At 40.5% G+C, this 17,497-nt stretch overlaps 1 protein-coding gene across 1 annotated transcript in view; it reads left to right on the top strand.

Moving 5' to 3' along the window:
• MEI4 (meiotic double-stranded break formation protein 4) overlaps positions 1-17,497 on the top strand; it is a 200,821-nt gene that overhangs the window by 31,687 nt on the left and 151,637 nt on the right. Inside the window, exon 2 of the mRNA XM_049695361.1 lies at positions 8,455-8,990. Within this exon, the coding sequence (XP_049551318.1) occupies positions 8,455-8,990 (536 nt within the window). The remainder of the gene's footprint in view (positions 1-8,454; positions 8,991-17,497) is intronic.

Here is a 17,497-nt window from a genome sequence, read left to right as displayed (position 1 = left end):
TCACAATAAAATCAAATCTGATAACCGCTGGGTGGGCGACTCACAGACTGGAGAACACTTATACCACAGAAGTCCACCCACTGGAGTGAAGGTTCTGAGCCCCATGTCAGGCTTCCCAACCTGGGGGTCCAGCAACGGGAGGAGGAAATCCCAGAGAATCAGACTTTGAAGGCTAGGGGGATTTGATTGCAGGACCTCGACAGGACTGGGGGAAACAGGGACTCCACTCTTGGAGGGCACACACAAAGTAGTGTGCACATCGGGACCCAGAGGAAGGAGCAGTGACCCCACAGGAGACTGAACCAGACCTACCTGCTAGTGTTGGAGGGTCTCCTGCAGAGGTGGGGGGCTGCTGTGGCTCACTGGGGGACAAGGACACTGGCAGTAGAAGTTCTGGGAGATACTCCTCGGCTTGAGCCCTCCTGGAGTCCGCCACTAGCCCCACCAAAGAGCCTGTAGGCTCCAGTGCAGGGTTGCCTCAGGCCAAACAACCAACAGGGAGGGAACTCAGCCCCACCCATCAGCAGACAAGCGGATTGAAGTTTTACTGAGATCTGCCCACCAGAGCAACACCCAGCTCTACCCACCACCAGTCCTTCCCATCAGGAAACTTGCACAAGCCTCTTAGATAGCCTCATCCACCAGAAGGCAGATAGAAGCAAGAAGAGCTACAGTCCTACAGCCTGTTGAATGAAAATCACATTCACAGAAAGACCAGATGAAAAGGCAGAGGACTATGTACCAGATGAAGGAACAAGATAAAACCCCAGAAAAACAACTAAATGAAGTGGAGATAGGCAACCTTCCAGAAAAAGAATTCAGAGTAATGAAAGTGAAGATGATCCAGGACCTCAGAAAAAGAATGGAGGCAAAGATCTAGAAGATGCAAGAAATGTTTAACAAAGACCTAGAGGAATTAAAGAACAAACAGATGAACAATACAATAACTGAAATGAAAAATACACTAGAAGGAATCAATAGCAGAATAACTGAGACAGAGGAACAAATAAGTGACTTGGAAGACAGAATGGTGGAAATCACTGCTGCAAAGTAGAATAAAGAAAAAAGAATGAAATGAAGACAGCTTAATAGACCTCTGGGACAACATTAAATTTACCAACATTTGCATTTTAGGGGTCCCAGAAGGAGAAGAAAGAAAGGAACTGAGAAAATATTTGAAGAGCTTATAGTCGAAAACTTCCCTAACATGGGAAAGGAAGTAGCCACCCAAGGCCAGGAAGCGCACAGAGCCCCAGGCAGGATAAACCCAAGGACAAACATGCCAAGACACATAGTAATCAAATTGACAAAAATTAAAGACAAAAATTATTAAAAGCAACAAGGGAAAAATGACAAATGATATACAGTGGAACTCCCGTAACGATAACAGCTGATTTCTCAGCAGAAACTCTACAAGCCAGGAGTGGCACGATATAGTTAAAGTTATGAAAGGGAATAACCTACAACCAAGATTACTCTACCCAGAAAGGATCTCATTCAGATTCGACAGAGAAATCAAAAGCTTTACAGACAAGCAAAAGCTAAGAGAATTCAGCACCACCAAACTATCTCTACAACAAATGCTAAGGGAACTTCTCTAAGTGGGAAACAAAAGGGAAGAAAAGGACCTGAAGCAAACCCCAAACATTTAAGAAAATGGTAATAGGAGCATACATATCGATAATTACCTTAAATGTGAGTGGATTATATGCTCCAACCAAAAGACATAGGCTCACTAAATGGATACAAAAACAAGACCCGTATGTGTGCTGTCTACAAGAGACCCACTTCAGACGTAGGGATACATACAGACTGAATGTGAGGGGATGGAAAAAGATATTCCATGCAAATTCAAATCAAAAGAAAGCTGGAGTAGCAATACTCATATCAGATAAAGTAGACTTTAAAATAAAGAATGTTATAAGAGACAAGGAAGGACACTACATAATGATCAAGGGATCAATCCAAAAAGAAGATATAACAATTATAAATATATATGCACCCAGTATAGGAACACTTCCATACATAAGGCAACTGCTAACAGCTATAAAAGAGGAAATGGCCAGTAATACAATAATAGTAGGGGACTTTAACACCACACTTACACCAATGGACAGATCATCCAGACAGAAAATTAATAAGGAAACACAAGCTTTCCATGGCACGATAGACCAGATAGATTTAATTGATATTTATAGGACACTCCATCCAAAAACAGCAGGTTACACTTTCTTCTCAAGTGCACATGGAACATTCTCCAGCATAGAGCACATCTTGGGTCACATATCAAGCCTCGGTAAATTTAAGAAAATTGAGAGAGAAGTCCTCCTGCCTGACTGCTTCTGAGCTGGGATGTCTGTATCTTCCTGCCTTTGGACTCAATCTGAACTGAAACCTTGGCTCTTCTTGGGTCTGGAACCTGCTGAATTTCAGACGGGAACTCACACCTCAGCTCTCCTGGGGCTCCAGCTTGCTGAATGCAGATCTAGGAATTTCTCAGTTTCCATAATCATGTGAGCCAATTCCTCATAATAAATTTACTTCTTTGTCTCTCTTTCTACCCTATTGGTTCTGTTTCTCTGGAGGGTCCTGACTTACACACGTGCAGAAGGTAGAACCAACATAATGTGGCATTGCAGTGTGTGTGTAGGATAGGAAAAAGAGGGGCGTGAGGCTGGTCCCTCTCCCCAGGCCTGGTGACTGGAGGCATAGTCCTGCTGTCAGCTGACATAGATAGCACATAGGAGAAACATAAGTTGTGTTGTGTGTGTGTGCAGAGTGTGAAGATGACTTGTTCAGTTTTATAAACATAGAGTTCATGGGGTTTGCAAGGTATAAAGATGCATTTTAAACAGCTGGTTCTTTTATAAATGAAGTAGGAACTGTGGAAATGGATGAGAAAAGGCATGAAAGTTGATGTGGGTGTGAATGTTTTGTGGGGGCAGCAGAATATATAATTACTGCTCAAGGGTGAGCATTTCTAGGGCAGCATGTGTGGCAAGAGGGCACTGGCTCTGTTTTGTTAAGTATGCTTGCGATCCACTCTAAAATGGTAAGTGGATTAAAGTGGAAGTTAACAACTGCAAGAAAATGGGAGAGTTAAGGGTCCAGTAAAGTGGAATAGAAGGTCTGTGGGATCCAGTGTATGGGAGAGACTATAGAATATTTTAGGCAGAACCTGTAGTTTTAATTGCTATCTTATTTCATGTACTTTTGTATATGGTTTCACACTTCAGCATAATTTAGATTCTTGACATCTATAATCATTTAACAATAATAGATAATATTTGCATTTCATATGTACTGGACTGTGCTTGATCAGTTTGTGTGTGTGTGTAGTTTATTATCTCTTTTAAATCTAATAACACATGTGTTAATTAGATCATATCCAGTGACTTGGAGGGAAATTACAGTCCTCAGTCCCTTCAGCCCAATAACAAGTTAAGAAAGAAGCATCATTTGACTTCTGCTTTACCTTAATCCCTCCTGGAACAACAGGAATTACAAAAAGTTGCAGGAGCATGGCTTCATTTTCTCTCTTCTCCTTTGTTAGCTATGCTTTGTGATTTATGTTGAGAAAAGTCATCCAAGCAAATGAGTGAAATCTGATTGTGGTTATGTAAGATTCATTTAAAGAGACAGGGATCCTTTTCTGTTTCCATGCTCTGTGTTACCCAAATAAGGGTGGATATTTAAAAATCTTGTTTTATGAATAAATATTTCATTTATGACTATTGCAAGATTATAACCTGTTAATATATTCAGTATCACTGAAAATGTTTAATCCTCTCTAGGAAAGCTTTTTCCCCCTGTTTGTCTTTTCCATTTTATAAGAATATATACAATAGGAACATTTGCCCACTATTATTTACTTTATTTAGTAGGCAGTGAGGGGTTTTCACCCTGAAAGTGTTGGTTTCCAGTGCTAATGCTGTTTGCATTTCTACACAGTTTCATCACTGAGGACAAATAGAAGAGGAAGTTAATTGGTTATTGGTTACCAGAAGTAGTAGATCCTATAAAAAGTAAATTATTGGCTTTTTGTTAGCAAGTACTCTGAGATATTATCAGTTATTATTGGAATAACCATATTCTTTCTGTCTTTCTATCTGTTCTGTTTGATTTCTCTTATCTGTGTATGTAATTATCGCAGTTTGGTGTAAAATCGCGGTGCACCGTGAATATTGAGGGATGAGAGGAGGTCTGTCTCAGCCAGCAGCAGGTTGTCGCCCTAAGCATTTCCCCTGATAAGGTGTCTTTTACAGATGATAACATTACTCAGTGAGGGGACCACAAAGATGACAAGAGACAGGACTTCTGCCATTCAGGAGCCCAGAAAGAAGTGGATAACATATAGAAATTGATGGGGGCTTCCCTGGTGGCACAGTGGTTAAGAATCCGCCTGCCAGTGCAGGAGACATGGGTTCGAGCCCTGGTCCAGGAAGATCCCACATGCCATGGAGCAACTAAGCCTATGCGCCACAACTACTGAGCCTGCGCTCTAGAGCCTGTGAGCCACAACTACTGAGCCCGCACGCCACAAGTACTGAAGCCCGTGTGCCCAGAGCCCATGCTCCACAACAACAGAAGCCACCGCAATGAGAAGCCCGCGCACCGCAACGAAGAGTAGTCCCCGCTCACCACAACTAGAGAAAGCCCGTGTGCAGCAATGAAGGAAGACCCAATGCAGCCAAAAATAAGTAAATAAATTTATTAAAAAAAAAAAGAAATTGATGAATGCCATAGTGGACATGTACAGAAGCTGGTATGGAAACACACAGGCCTCTTTGCCGTGGTTGGAAGGCCTTGAAACAGAAGGCTGGTTTTCCTTGCTCACTGTGTGGCTTTTCTCAGGCCTCTTCATCAAGTTAAGCCTGTGTTTTATGTCCTTATTGGTAAATTAGGGATAACAGCACACTTTCCAGGGTTCCTCTGAACAATTGAATTATTCCCTGGAGCTACTTTGTAAAGTGAAATGTGAATATAGATTCTTTTCTTCGATTTGGTAGCATGACTTTAGTAATTGTCATCCTCAGCATAGGGCCTTATCACTCTTCTCTGAGGACACAGAAACAAACCAGAGAGGAGGAATGGTACTCGGTTTTGTGTATTCCTATCACCAGAGCCCATGCGTCTAGAACTACTCCCTTCAAATTTGCACCTGTGAGCACCTGGAGATGAGGTGGCATGATCATTACTTGCCCAAAGGCACGCCAGTGAGGAGTGAGTGAGAAGCAGAAACAAGAAAGCAGCTTTTGCTTCCCAACTTAGTTGTTGGGAGAATTCATTTTATGAGTCTTCCCTGAAATCATCACCTGTGAAGTTCAGCTTACTTTGCTGGAAAATTGAGTAGGTTAATAAAATATTTAAACTTATGTTCACTTTCTTAGTGGAGAACCTTTTTGAATTTTGTGAAAGAAATATGTAATCTACCTGAATAATTACCGTAGTACCCCCTGTTTTACTTGTGTGAAGTGTGAGATGGATGTCTTGAGAAGTGATTTCTAATGTTTTTCCTTTGCTCCTACGAAAAAGGAAATGTCTGTTGGCTTCAAATGAACATGTTGTCTGCCTGTTTTAATATAGAAACAGCCACATGTCGTTAAACATGTTGCTGACAGTTCACTGCTCTGGGCACCACCACATTTGGGGATTGGCTGCATCACCTCCCTAACTTGGAGTACAGATACTGTAGTGATCAATCCCAAGCACACACTTGCACATTTGTAGTGGTCATAGTAGACACTTGTTAAATGAATGCGTGCTAAATTAAAGCTTAATCCTCTGCTTCTGCCTCATCAGCTTCTCATTTTACTGAAGGAAAAAAGAGCAGTAAATTAGGTAGATTTCCAGTTTATGCTGGGGCAGGGAGAGGGTGCTGCTTTTGCCATTGTTCTTATGTCCTGTTCAACCAGTGTCCCCCATCTCCAAAATAAAAAAAAATTTAAAAAGACTTGGATGAGATCTCCTTTCACTTCCTATGTGCCAGGGGTATTTTTACATCCCTGTACATTCTCATCCTGTTTCCTTCAGCCTGGGGGGGGGTGTGTGTGGGGAAACTCCTTCCTCATCAGTAAGTGCAAGCCATCCACTGGTCCTTGACTCAGTCTCCTTCCGCCTGCTCCCGAGTCCCGCCCCACCTATTTTCTCTCCTGCCTCCAGCTTTTGCTTCTCCAGCTTTTTTCTTCATAATCTATAGTTGCTCATGTTTCTCCCAGTGTGTCCGGCCATGTTTGCCTGCAGTTACTCTCTGTGTTAAGCTGTCCCGACCCAGGTCCTCAGAAGCCTTCGCCACTCTTCACTGTCTTTGTGACTTTCCCCATCACGTTTCAGTCCGCTCACTGTGGCTTCTGCCCACCACCCCGACTGACCGAAGCTGCTTTGGACTTGATCGCTGATGATTTTCTAGCTGGTAATTCCGACGTGTTTTTTTAGCTCTGCATTTTATTGGACTTCCCTCCTGCATGTAATTCTCCTTGAAACTATTCCCTAGCCTTTCATGACACTGTTGTTTTTATTCTGCTTGTACCTCTTTAATTGTTTCTTCTCTGTCTCCCTGGTGATTGTCTTTTCTCTACTCAGCCCTCAGATTGATGCTTCTCAGGGTCCCTCTTGGAGCCTCTGCTCTGGCCACTGCGCATCCCCTCTCCGAGTGATCATTACCATTTTCATCCTTCCACATCCCACCTGCACACTGATAGCTCCTAAAATGTAGCTTCAGTCTAGACCTTTTCCCCATCCTTTGGCTCATGTGGCCAGTTTCCAGGTGACTATCTTCACCTAGATTTCCTCTGGTTGCTTCCAAGTTTACATGGCCAAGACTAGCTTCTCTTTGTTTCTCCTAAGCCATTTTTCTGTTTGTATTTTTACTGATCAGTTGGTAGCACCGTCATCCACCCAGTCACCTAATTCAGAATCACGGGATGCATTTATTCCTACTCTAATGCCTGTCAGTCAGTCAGCTGGCTTCCCTTTGTGTTTCCTTTCCAGTCTTCCACTGTAACTGCTTGTTTCATTTCTCTCATCGCTTGATATCAGGACTGATAGGAGTGACTCTGAACTGATCTTTCAGTGTCTCATTGGGTCCTTCTCCAGTGTGCCCTTCACAAAGCCCATAGAGTGATCAGTGAAATGAAAATGCGACCATTTCACTTTCCTATGTTATACTGTTTATTGTCCTATTCCTGCTTCCACTGCTGACATCAGTATTTCTCAGATGTAGTCGCATAGATGTATGCATGTGCTGTAGAACATTCAGTGAAAATTTTGTGTGTACGTCTTACTGATAATCATTTTACAAACAACAGCGTTTTTGTGTTTACGGTGGCATCTCTGTCACAGAATGACCTAAAGTTACTAAGTTAAGCCTGAACTGCAGTATGTCTCAGCTGATGTCGGAAAATTCTGATGGTTATATATATAGTTTCAAGGATCTATGACATACACACACACACACACACACACACATATATACATAGATATAGACAGATATACTTAATAATTATAAATAAGTACACATACATATATACATTGTTTATATATTTATTTTTATATATTAGGTATATGTGTGGGTATATAGATAATTTTTCGAACTTACACTCACTCTACACTCTACATATAAATTCTGAGGTCCTTAATATCTCTTTTAAGATCTTTTGTGACCGGCCTCTACGTATTTCTCCAACTTAATATCTTGCCTTATATTTTCTGTAAAAGGAACATGAAACTACTGGTGGGTCCTTATATATACAGTGCTTTTCTTTTCCTTCTTAAGTTGTGCTTTTGTGCATACCCTTTGGTAGATGGAATTCTCTTCTCTTCTTCCATTCCCCCAACTTTTTAACTTGGAATTCTTGCTTATGTGTTATAAATTAGTTCTACCATCACTTCTTCCAGGAGGCACTGATCTAACTGGGGTGGGCTGTTCAGTGTTCCTCCTATTTTCATAGTGCCCTGAGCATATCTCTATCTTACATACACCTGTTGTTTTGCAGATACCTGTTGGAATCTATACCAGACAGTGACCTCCTTCAGGTTTCGTGGTCTCTCCTCTGTATCTTTCAAGCATGGCCTTGACTGGGAGATAGTGACTTGACAAAACATGGGTGAATCATCTGTGCTTTCTACCAGATAAAGACCTTGTCTGCAGTCAGTCTAAGCAATTTCATTCACAGTTTCTCCTCTATCAATTTTTATACTACTGCTTTTCAAATGTTTAATACATATTTCATGCTTCATTTAGTATTTTAAGTTAGAAAAATCAATGTTTAGTTTTTATATGAAGAAATGTTAGGGACTTCCCTGGTGGCCCAATGGTTAAGACTGTGCTTCCAAAGCAGGGGATGCAGGTTCGATCCCTGGTCAGGGAACTAAGATCCCACAAGCTGTGCGGTGCAGCAAAAAAAAAAAAAAAAAGATACAGAAAGATAACACTTCTGTTCCTTTCTATTTCAGGAGGTCCATCTTCCCAGTTGCAGGCTCAGGAACCTAGAAGTTCTGAAAACACTTCGACTCTGCTGGAAGATTCTGGGTGCGTTTTATCAAATGATCAGAGAACTGAACCTTCAGAGATGACCGAGCATTCTGGGGAGAGCTGCATCTCCACCCCCTTCCCACCACTGTCCATTGTGAACAGACCTTGTGCTCCTCTGGAAAAGCCTCTGTCTTCTCACATGCAGTTCTTGCAACGTCTGCTTGGACTGAAGACCTTGACCGAGTCAGAGAGTCTGAAAACAGACTTAAGCCACTTTGAAAACGCCTCTTCCACAGTATCCGATTCTGTTTTTCAGTTGCTGGATGGCTTGATCACTTTTTACCGAGAACCCAAACTTCCTTGTTCAAGCTTCTGGATCGAAGCTGTGGATACTTTAGCTAGACTGATCGGTGATTGTAACTTATCTAATCATATTCTTAAAAAGTGTTCCAAGAAGTTGGAAGAATTCGAGAAGACCCTGCTCCAGGTTATTTTAAGCAACAACCATATCAATCGGGTAAGTAATACATCTTTGCTTTGTATGAAATACCATGTCAGTAGTTTGGGTGAGCACGCCCACTGGGCAATGCCTGTTGTGGCCTCTTGGCCTCGTGGCTCAGTCTCCATCTGGACCTTGTTTTGCAGCCATGTGGAGTTCTGACCCAGCAACATCTGCTTGGGTCCTCACGACCCAGCTATGGCCTCTGATGCCACAGCTTTGTTCTCTCCATAGATGCCTATGCTTTCAAGTTTATGCTTCTCCACTTTGAGTTACCTTCCCTGTTTTTTTAATTGGTATCTTTGGATACTTCTCTTTTTTTTTTAAAAAAATTATTTATTTATTTATTTTTGGCTGTGTTGGGTCTTTGTTGCTGCACACAGGCTTTCTCTAGTTGCGGCGAGCGGGGGCTATTCTTCGTTGCAGTGTGGGCTTCTCATTGCCATGGCTTCTCTCGTTGTGAAGCAGGGCCTCTAGGCACGCGGGCTTCGGTAGCTGTGGCACGCGGGCTCAGTAGTTGTGGCTCACGGGCTCTAGAGCACAGGCTCAGTAGTTGTGGCACGTGGGCTTAGTTTCTCCGCAGCATGTGGGATCTTCCCGGAGCAGGGATCGAACCCGTGTCCCCTGCATTGGCAGGCGGATTCTCAACCACTGCACCACCAAGGAAGCCCTGGATGCTTCTCTTTTGTTTTCCCCTGCCTACATATACTTCCTATTGCTCAAAAAGTCTCAATGCTTTTCAGAACACCACTTATACTTATGGTTTTCCAATCTGTAACGTCTATGACTGTTAAATTCCTCAGGATAGATTACCTGTACTGTATTGAGTTTGTTCTTTCTCTGGCATTGACTAGCAGATGCCTGAAGGTCAAAGACTGTTTTTCTCTTCTGTTAGAATTTCCCTTGTAAGTGGCATAATACCCCGTGGACCTACTGCAGATGTGGGTTAATAGAATACATTGGCTGAGGAACAGATACTATATGGCATTGTTTTGGTTTTTGTTTTTCTTATTTACTTAACATGGCTTAGAAAAGTTGACTCAGGGATTCTTTTCTTACAGGTGACATTGAGGTAACCTGAAGTTGTTTTGTTGTTTGGCTCTTGAGACATAATGGAGAGTTTCTTTTTGGTATTACTTTCTATCTTCTTCACTATCTTATCCTTTGGGATGGTTGTAAATGCCTTCATATTTTAATCTTTTTTAATTGACTACTAAAAATATCAGAGGAGACCAAAAGGTCCATTTAACTTATTTACTACATTTCATTGGGTAAAGGTTCACAAGGTTGTTGGACCTTGTTTTTTCTGATACCTCTCTGTCTCATGTTTGTTCCCAGTGTCATCTAATGCTCAGAGTTTTTGTACAATATCGGCTTTACCTGAATTTTCAAAACTCAGACAAAATTGAACTAATAAGCTGATTTGTTGCACGTCCATCTGTTCTTTCCTTCTCTGTTAAGGTATGATTTGATCAGTATTATAGAAAACTTTACAATTAAGCTTTTGGTATTTTGAAAGATACTGAATTTTCTGTCTAGGAAACTGAAAATTTTTTCTACCTCATATGGTCAATCAGGAATTAAATATCAGATTTTCCATGGTTTCTATCTGCAATATATAATCAGCTTCTTAGCCATCAGTAAATACCTCGAATACTTAATATTCCTAAATCTGTTTTTTTGCATATGTTTGCTCTCTTCTTTTAAAACTACTTTAAACAGGTTTTGTGTGACTTGGAGCCTTCCAGATACTAGCATTCATATTCCTTATCAGTTACCAGATGATGCAAATGTTTTTTCAGTCTAGTCTTTCTCTCACTGAAGGATTGGCCAACACAAGAGTAGAGTTGGGAACTGTATGTATAGAAGAAACTTGTGATGGTACGGGTGGGTCTGAAGTGTATTTTCATACCATGTATCATGGTACAAGCCATTGTTGAATAGTTGGTCAGCAGTGGAAGAACGAGTGAATGAGGGGCTTTGTTGTTTAGCCAATATCTAATTGTTATCTTGGTCCTGTGTCTATCTGGGAAGGTTAAGCTGTCCTCTGCTTGCAATTACCTCTACCTTTCTTGGAGAGGTCATTGTTGCCCTTTAGAGAAAGTAGGATCATAAAATTGCTCACTGCATTCACAGTTAGGATGATGGTTCATAAATAAGTTTTAATGACTTTATCTCTGGGGATTTTTCTTCTCCCCAGCAAAAGCATCTTAGACTAAATCATTCAAACTTTTGTCATTATTACTACCATCATTATTATTATTACCATTGTCATCTTGTTCCAGATATGTTCACAAAACTTCTTTAGTAGAAAAATTGACTAACGTTTACTCTTTATAAATGCTTTTCTGTGTTTTTTTTAGCTTTCCTTGAGTAATAAACAAAATCTCAAGAAAGAATATATCCTGACATGAAATATAGGATAGCTCCTACTATTATATTTTTTATTGATACTATTCTTGATTTATTAAAACAAAATATCCTAGTTTAGGGGAAAAAAGTACTTCTTTTGAAAAACCTTGTTTCCATAGATTGGAAGTGTTTAATTAAATTATACTGGTTAAAAACATGAGCCCTGCTATTGATTTCATTAAAGTGAAACTGTTTGTGCAATGTGATAGGAAAAGGTGTGGTATGAATACTTTAATATTCTGACTGAGGGATTTCATGTATCTATAATTCATGTACAGGCAGGTTTTAAATAAAATCTAAATAGTCAACAACATGTTCTCAACACATTCAGTAGTAAAATTATTCTGACCATAACTTAGTCTTTCTTTAATGATACCAATAAGAACTTGGTATCTTTCAAAATCTTGAGGTCATCATGATGAATATCAGTTATATTAGAGCTGCATATACATATATATATATGTGTGTATATATATATACATATGTTCAAGAAATAGGAGATTGAAATGAGATATCTTAGAAATTATTTTGAGTAATTCTCTGATATTAGCTTGGTTGAAATTATTAATAAGTTTAGGGGAAAGTATATGATTTCTGATTTTTTTAGATTTGGATAAATCCTATTTATTTTTGTGCTTTTTTTTTTAAGGAACTTTATATTATGTTTATTTAATAACAAATTTTTTAGGAATTGTTATCTTAGTTCCATGTCTGTATTATATTTTTAGGATAACCATTAGGCGTAGGACTTGAAGGTATAGTCTATAGTGTGACATTTGACAGGCATGGAAGATATGTATCTTGAAACCAGATGGCTTCCAGGGATCTGCAATGGGCCTGTTCTAGGGGTCCTGGGATGCAATGGTGACTTGACTTGGGTTGAACTGTCTTCTACTTACAGGCTCCAGTATGGCACCTTCCTCATTCCTCTGGGTACTTGCTTGGGGTCAGGAAAGTTTCCCTTTGAGTTATTTAATGCCCTTTGTTTGACTGACAAACTGACCTTTCCTATACTTCCAGACTTCCAAATGTGTTTATTTCTATGATTAGAAACAGCATGAGCTAATCCTAGCATTGTATGGCCACCTATTTCTACTATCATGGAAGTTTAACACTAGAATGCTTATAGTTCTATTTAGATTTTGAAGTGGTATCTTCGTCTTAAATTTTCATTTGTTTTCAAGAGATGGGAATGATTAAGTTAAATATCAAAACCTACAGTTATCATTGAGCTTTTTAGATATTTAGCATACATTGCTAAATCTTAGAGACATAATAGTGAGTTACTTAGAATGCATATTCTTCAAATTTCTTATTTTTTTAAACCATAAAACAACTCCCAGACATATTAGTTGTGAAATTGAAAAAAAATCCTGATTATCAAATAGACATTAAATTAGAATCTTTTGTATGTATGGTAAGCAGAATAATCACATCCTAATCCCTGGAGCTTGTGAGTATGTTACCTTCCATGACAGCAGGTGGGTGGGATTGCAGGTTGCTTATCAGCTGACCTTGGGATGAGGTTTTCCTGGATTACCCACCTGGGCCCAGTACCCACAAGGGTGCTTGTAAGTGAAAGAGGGTGGCAGGAGAGTCAGTGTCCAAATCAGAGAGAATTTTGAAGATGCTATGCTGCTTGCTGTAGAGATGGAGGAGGGGGCCGAGAGCCAAGAAGTGCAGGCTGGAGAAGGCAGGGAAATGGGCTCCACAAGGATCGCAGGCCTGCCAGCCCCTTCCCTTTGGCCCAGTGAGACCCCTTCAGACTCCTGACCCCCAGAACTGTAACGGAATAAATGTATGTGCTTTTAAGCCACTAAGTTTGCGGTAGTTTGATACAGCAGCAACGGGATGTAATAAGCTGTGTTCCCCATTTTCATACAGTAACTCTGTGAGATACGTGTGGTTGCCATTCTTATTTCCACTTGATAGATAGGAAAGATGAGGCTCAGAAAACTAGTTAGCGGTGCTGTGCACACTAGCCCCTCGAATGAGGACGGCATGTGGCTGTGCTCGCTCGCTCCCTTCTCCTCACAATCCTCAAATCCGGAAGACTGACCCAGATGTCTGCAGGTATCGCCTACAGAATCCTCTTCCCACCTGCTGCCGGCTCCCTGATGCTCATCCCGTCCTGCCAGAGTCCTGACTCGTCTGGCCCCGTCTGATCCCCCGCCTCACGGCTGGGAGTCCGGCGGTGGCCCCGCTGGATCCGCGAGGAGGCACATTCCTCATCGCAGCCCGTGGGGCCCTCTCCTACGGCCTCATCCAGCCTCTTTGGCCTTAGCTCTCTCCATTCCATCCTAAACCTTCTTCACCCGGTCAGGCAGACGTGTTTGTGGTTGTCCGAGGACTTGCTGTTCTGTCCCTGCCCTCTGTGCTGCAGGACCTTCCAGGCCCTTCTGCTGTCCAGCCAGTTCCACCCGGCTTTCCAGACGGAGCTTGAGGCTCAGCTCCCTGGCGAAGCTTCCCTCGTCCCCTGCCTCCGTCTCCCTTTCCTTTGGCTGATTAAATGCCCTTCCCATGAATTCACCGCAGCACACATCTCACTGTGCAGGGGCTCCTGACTCGGATTTATCCTCCATCAGAATCCAGTCTCTGGGCCAGTGCCAGGCTGTCCTCACTCTGTCCTCAGGGCTCCATGCGGTGCTTGGTGGGGTGGGTTTGGGGGTCTCACTGTAGCTGGTGCAGGTGGGGTCTAGGCTCCTCCCGTGGCCTTTGCTCCCACAGGGGGCTGGGCCACAGTCTTCTCCTGTGATGTTTGGCAGCTTTAGGGAGGTTATCTTTTAAAGCTCTCCATCTTGCTAGGATGCCCCTTTTCTGTCCTTTGGCTAGGGGAGCAGACTTCTATTGTTGTTGTTGTTTTTGTCTGTACCCAGTGGCATTTCTGGGTTGTTGGCTTTTTTATTTCCAAATGTGGGATAAACGAGACAAAAAGGAAATCAGATCTATTTTTTGTTTTTTGAGGAACCTCCATACTGTTTTCCATAGTGGCTGCACCAATTTATATTCCCTCTTTTCTCCACACTCTCTCAATCCCACTCCTGGGCATATATCTGGAGAAAACCATAACTCGAAAAGATACGTGCTCCCCAATATTGACAGCAACACTGTTTACAATAGCCAAGACATGAAAACAACCTAAATATTTAACCATTGGCAGATGAATGGATAAAGAATATGTGGTATATATACACAATGGAATATTACTCAGCCATAAAAAAGAATGAAATAATGCCATTTGCAGCAACATGGATGGACCTAGAGATTGTCATACTAAGTGAAGTAAGTCAGACAGAGAAAGACAAGTATCATATGACATCACTTATATGTGGAATCTAAAAATGGTGCAAATGAACTTATTAACAAAACAGAAATAGACCCACAAACATGGAAAGCAAGCTTATGGTTACCAAAGGGGAAAGGTGGGGAGGGATAAGTTAGGAGTTTGGGATTGATATATACACATTACTATATGTAAAATAACCGACAAGGAACTACTGTACAGCACAGGGAGCTATACTCAGTATTTTGTAATAACCTACAAGGGAAAAGAATCTGAGAAAGAATATATATATATGTATATGTACATGTATATATATGTATAACTGAATCACTTTTCTGTACACTTGAAACTAACACAACATTGTAAATGAACTATACTTCAATTTAAAAAAACAAACAAAACAAATCCTAAGTAATTACAGAAAAAAAAAGAAAACCGGAGAACTCACCACCTAGTCCTTCTTTGGTCCTAAGGTTCGTAGCCTGTCCACCTGTCAGTCTTCTTGGGTGTGTTTTAAATATAATGCCTAGGGTTTTTAGTACTTAGTGAGAGGATGAGAGATACACAAGTCCACTTTCCAGAAGTGGAAACCTGTGAATGTATTTTTAAAATATGTACTATTCCATATTATAATGACAAAGAGCTAGCCCTCTGTCCCACCCGAGACCACCATGGCCAGGTCTGTACTCCTCTTCTGCCCCCACTTACACCTGTGCTTTTAAACAAAATGCTTATGCTCCTATTTCTCAAGTTATTTTCTTTTTTATCTGTTCACTTTTTATCATAGAAGACACAAATTTATGTCTTATGTGGCTGCTCTCCTCAATCATAATTTTGTCATAGTTTTGGTTAAGTAAATATTACATATTCATATTATTATAAACATGTCATGACATATTTGTATCATTATAAACATGCCATGATGTATTTTTATTATTATAAACATGCCAAGATGTATTTGTATTATTATAAACATGCCAAGACGTATTTGTACTATTATAAACATGCCATGATGTATTTGTATTATTATAAATATGCCATGATGTATTTGTATTATTATAAATATGTTACTGCATATTTATATTATTATAAAGATGTAATTTTTAACACCAACACATCTAATATACAATGGTTTCATTTCCTTTTTTTACAGCTTTTTTTTTCCTTAGGATATTTTTTTCCACTTGCTTAGTTTTCTGCATACCTATAATTGATGCTTCTTTCATATACTTTGACAGGGTTGTAAACATCCTCTCAGTATGGCCAAACAAATTAAGTCATTTATCAGTTCCATCTTTTATTTATTTTAAGATACACCTTCTGGAGCCCTTCATCTTCCTGTTCTCATCTGGGCTGAGCTTCCTGTGTCTCTGATCAACTTTATTCCATGGACTTCTTTTAATCACCACCCTGGGAATTCCCTTTGCTGCTTTTTTTGTGCTGTGTCTCCGAGTCCCTAGATCTCATATATTCCTTTCCTTAGTTTATAACTTCATTTAGGTGATGCACATTGTTTACGAGCTCACTTAGAATGGATTCCTGGAATGTAAACTTGAAAAATATTTGTTTGCTTAAAATATTTTATTCCAACTTTAAACTTTATTGGTGGATTAGGATAGATTTCTGGTTGGAAATCATTTTTTCCGTAGAATTTATAACATTTTTTTACTAACTTCTGGATTCCAGTGTTTCTAATGAGATTTCCAGTGTAATTCTGATTGTAATTCCTTCAACGTGTTCTATCCCTCAACCTCGCACACCCGCAGAAGCACTTAGGATCTCTCCTGTTTCCGTTGTTTTGTAATTACAGATGGTATACCTCAGTGTGGGTCTTTCTCTTGAGTCCTTGGTGGGTCTTTGAATTTGGGATTCCATCTTTCAGTTCTGAAAAATTTTTGAATAGTTTTTCTCATATATTTCTGCCTTTTCTCTGTATCCTTTGTCTAGAACAGTTCTTGGTCTGATCCTCTAGATTTCTTATCTTTTTTTCTTGTACTGTTTATTCTTTTCCTTTTTCTTTTTCCTAGGAGATTTCCTCAACGTTTTCTTTTAGCCATTCTATTGAATTTTTATTTCTGCTGAAATATTTTTCGTTTGTATGAGTTCCTGTTCTCTTGATTGTTCCTTTTCATAGCTCCCAGTTCTTGTTTTATGTACAGTAATGTGTAAAACTTTTATATTTTCCTTGTTCCCTGCTTTGCCTCTATTTTCTTCTGGTCTTGATTTCCCCATCTCAGTTGATCACTGTTTTTCATACTTGAGGCTTTCCAGTGCCTTGAACTAACCTGGAAAGATGGGCAAGATTTAGAAGGGCCCCCTGAAAGATAACTTGGGGGAGGTATACCAGCTGCTTGACAAGAGACACTGAGGCAGGGGGAAGCTTGGAGAGCCCTGGAACTGCTGCAGTCTGGGGGGTTCGGTTGGGAAGGAGTGGAGCTTTGGAAGACATGCGCCTAACGAGATGAGAAGGTCCAAGTAGTGAAGGTTCTTCTATTGTTTTGTTAAATAACTTGAGTTTCTTCTGCAGCCCTGAGGTATAAGGTGTACAATTTAAAATCATGTGCACAATTTTGTGTGTTGGAGCATGTGCTCTTTTTCCTAGGAGGGTGCTCATCCTTTTCATGTGATTCCGAAACGATGCTGTGATCCCCAAAGTAAACAACATCTGGAAAAACCATTGAGATTGACTTGCACACCCCACCCAAATAAATACGTCAAAACATGACTCAAATCTTACTTCACTCATAAATTCTGTCTTATCAATTTGATCCTGAAATGGGCTCCTCTTCTGAACTTCTGTAGTGATTATTGTCTACATAATTCACTTTTC

The sequence above is a fragment of the Orcinus orca genome, chromosome 12 (genome assembly GCF_937001465.1).
Source record: "Orcinus orca chromosome 12, mOrcOrc1.1, whole genome shotgun sequence".
In the NCBI taxonomy this organism is placed as follows: Eukaryota; Metazoa; Chordata; class Mammalia; order Artiodactyla; family Delphinidae; genus Orcinus; species Orcinus orca.
Note: the sequence above shows the minus strand (reverse complement) of the source record. Positions and strands in the feature narration are given on the sequence as shown.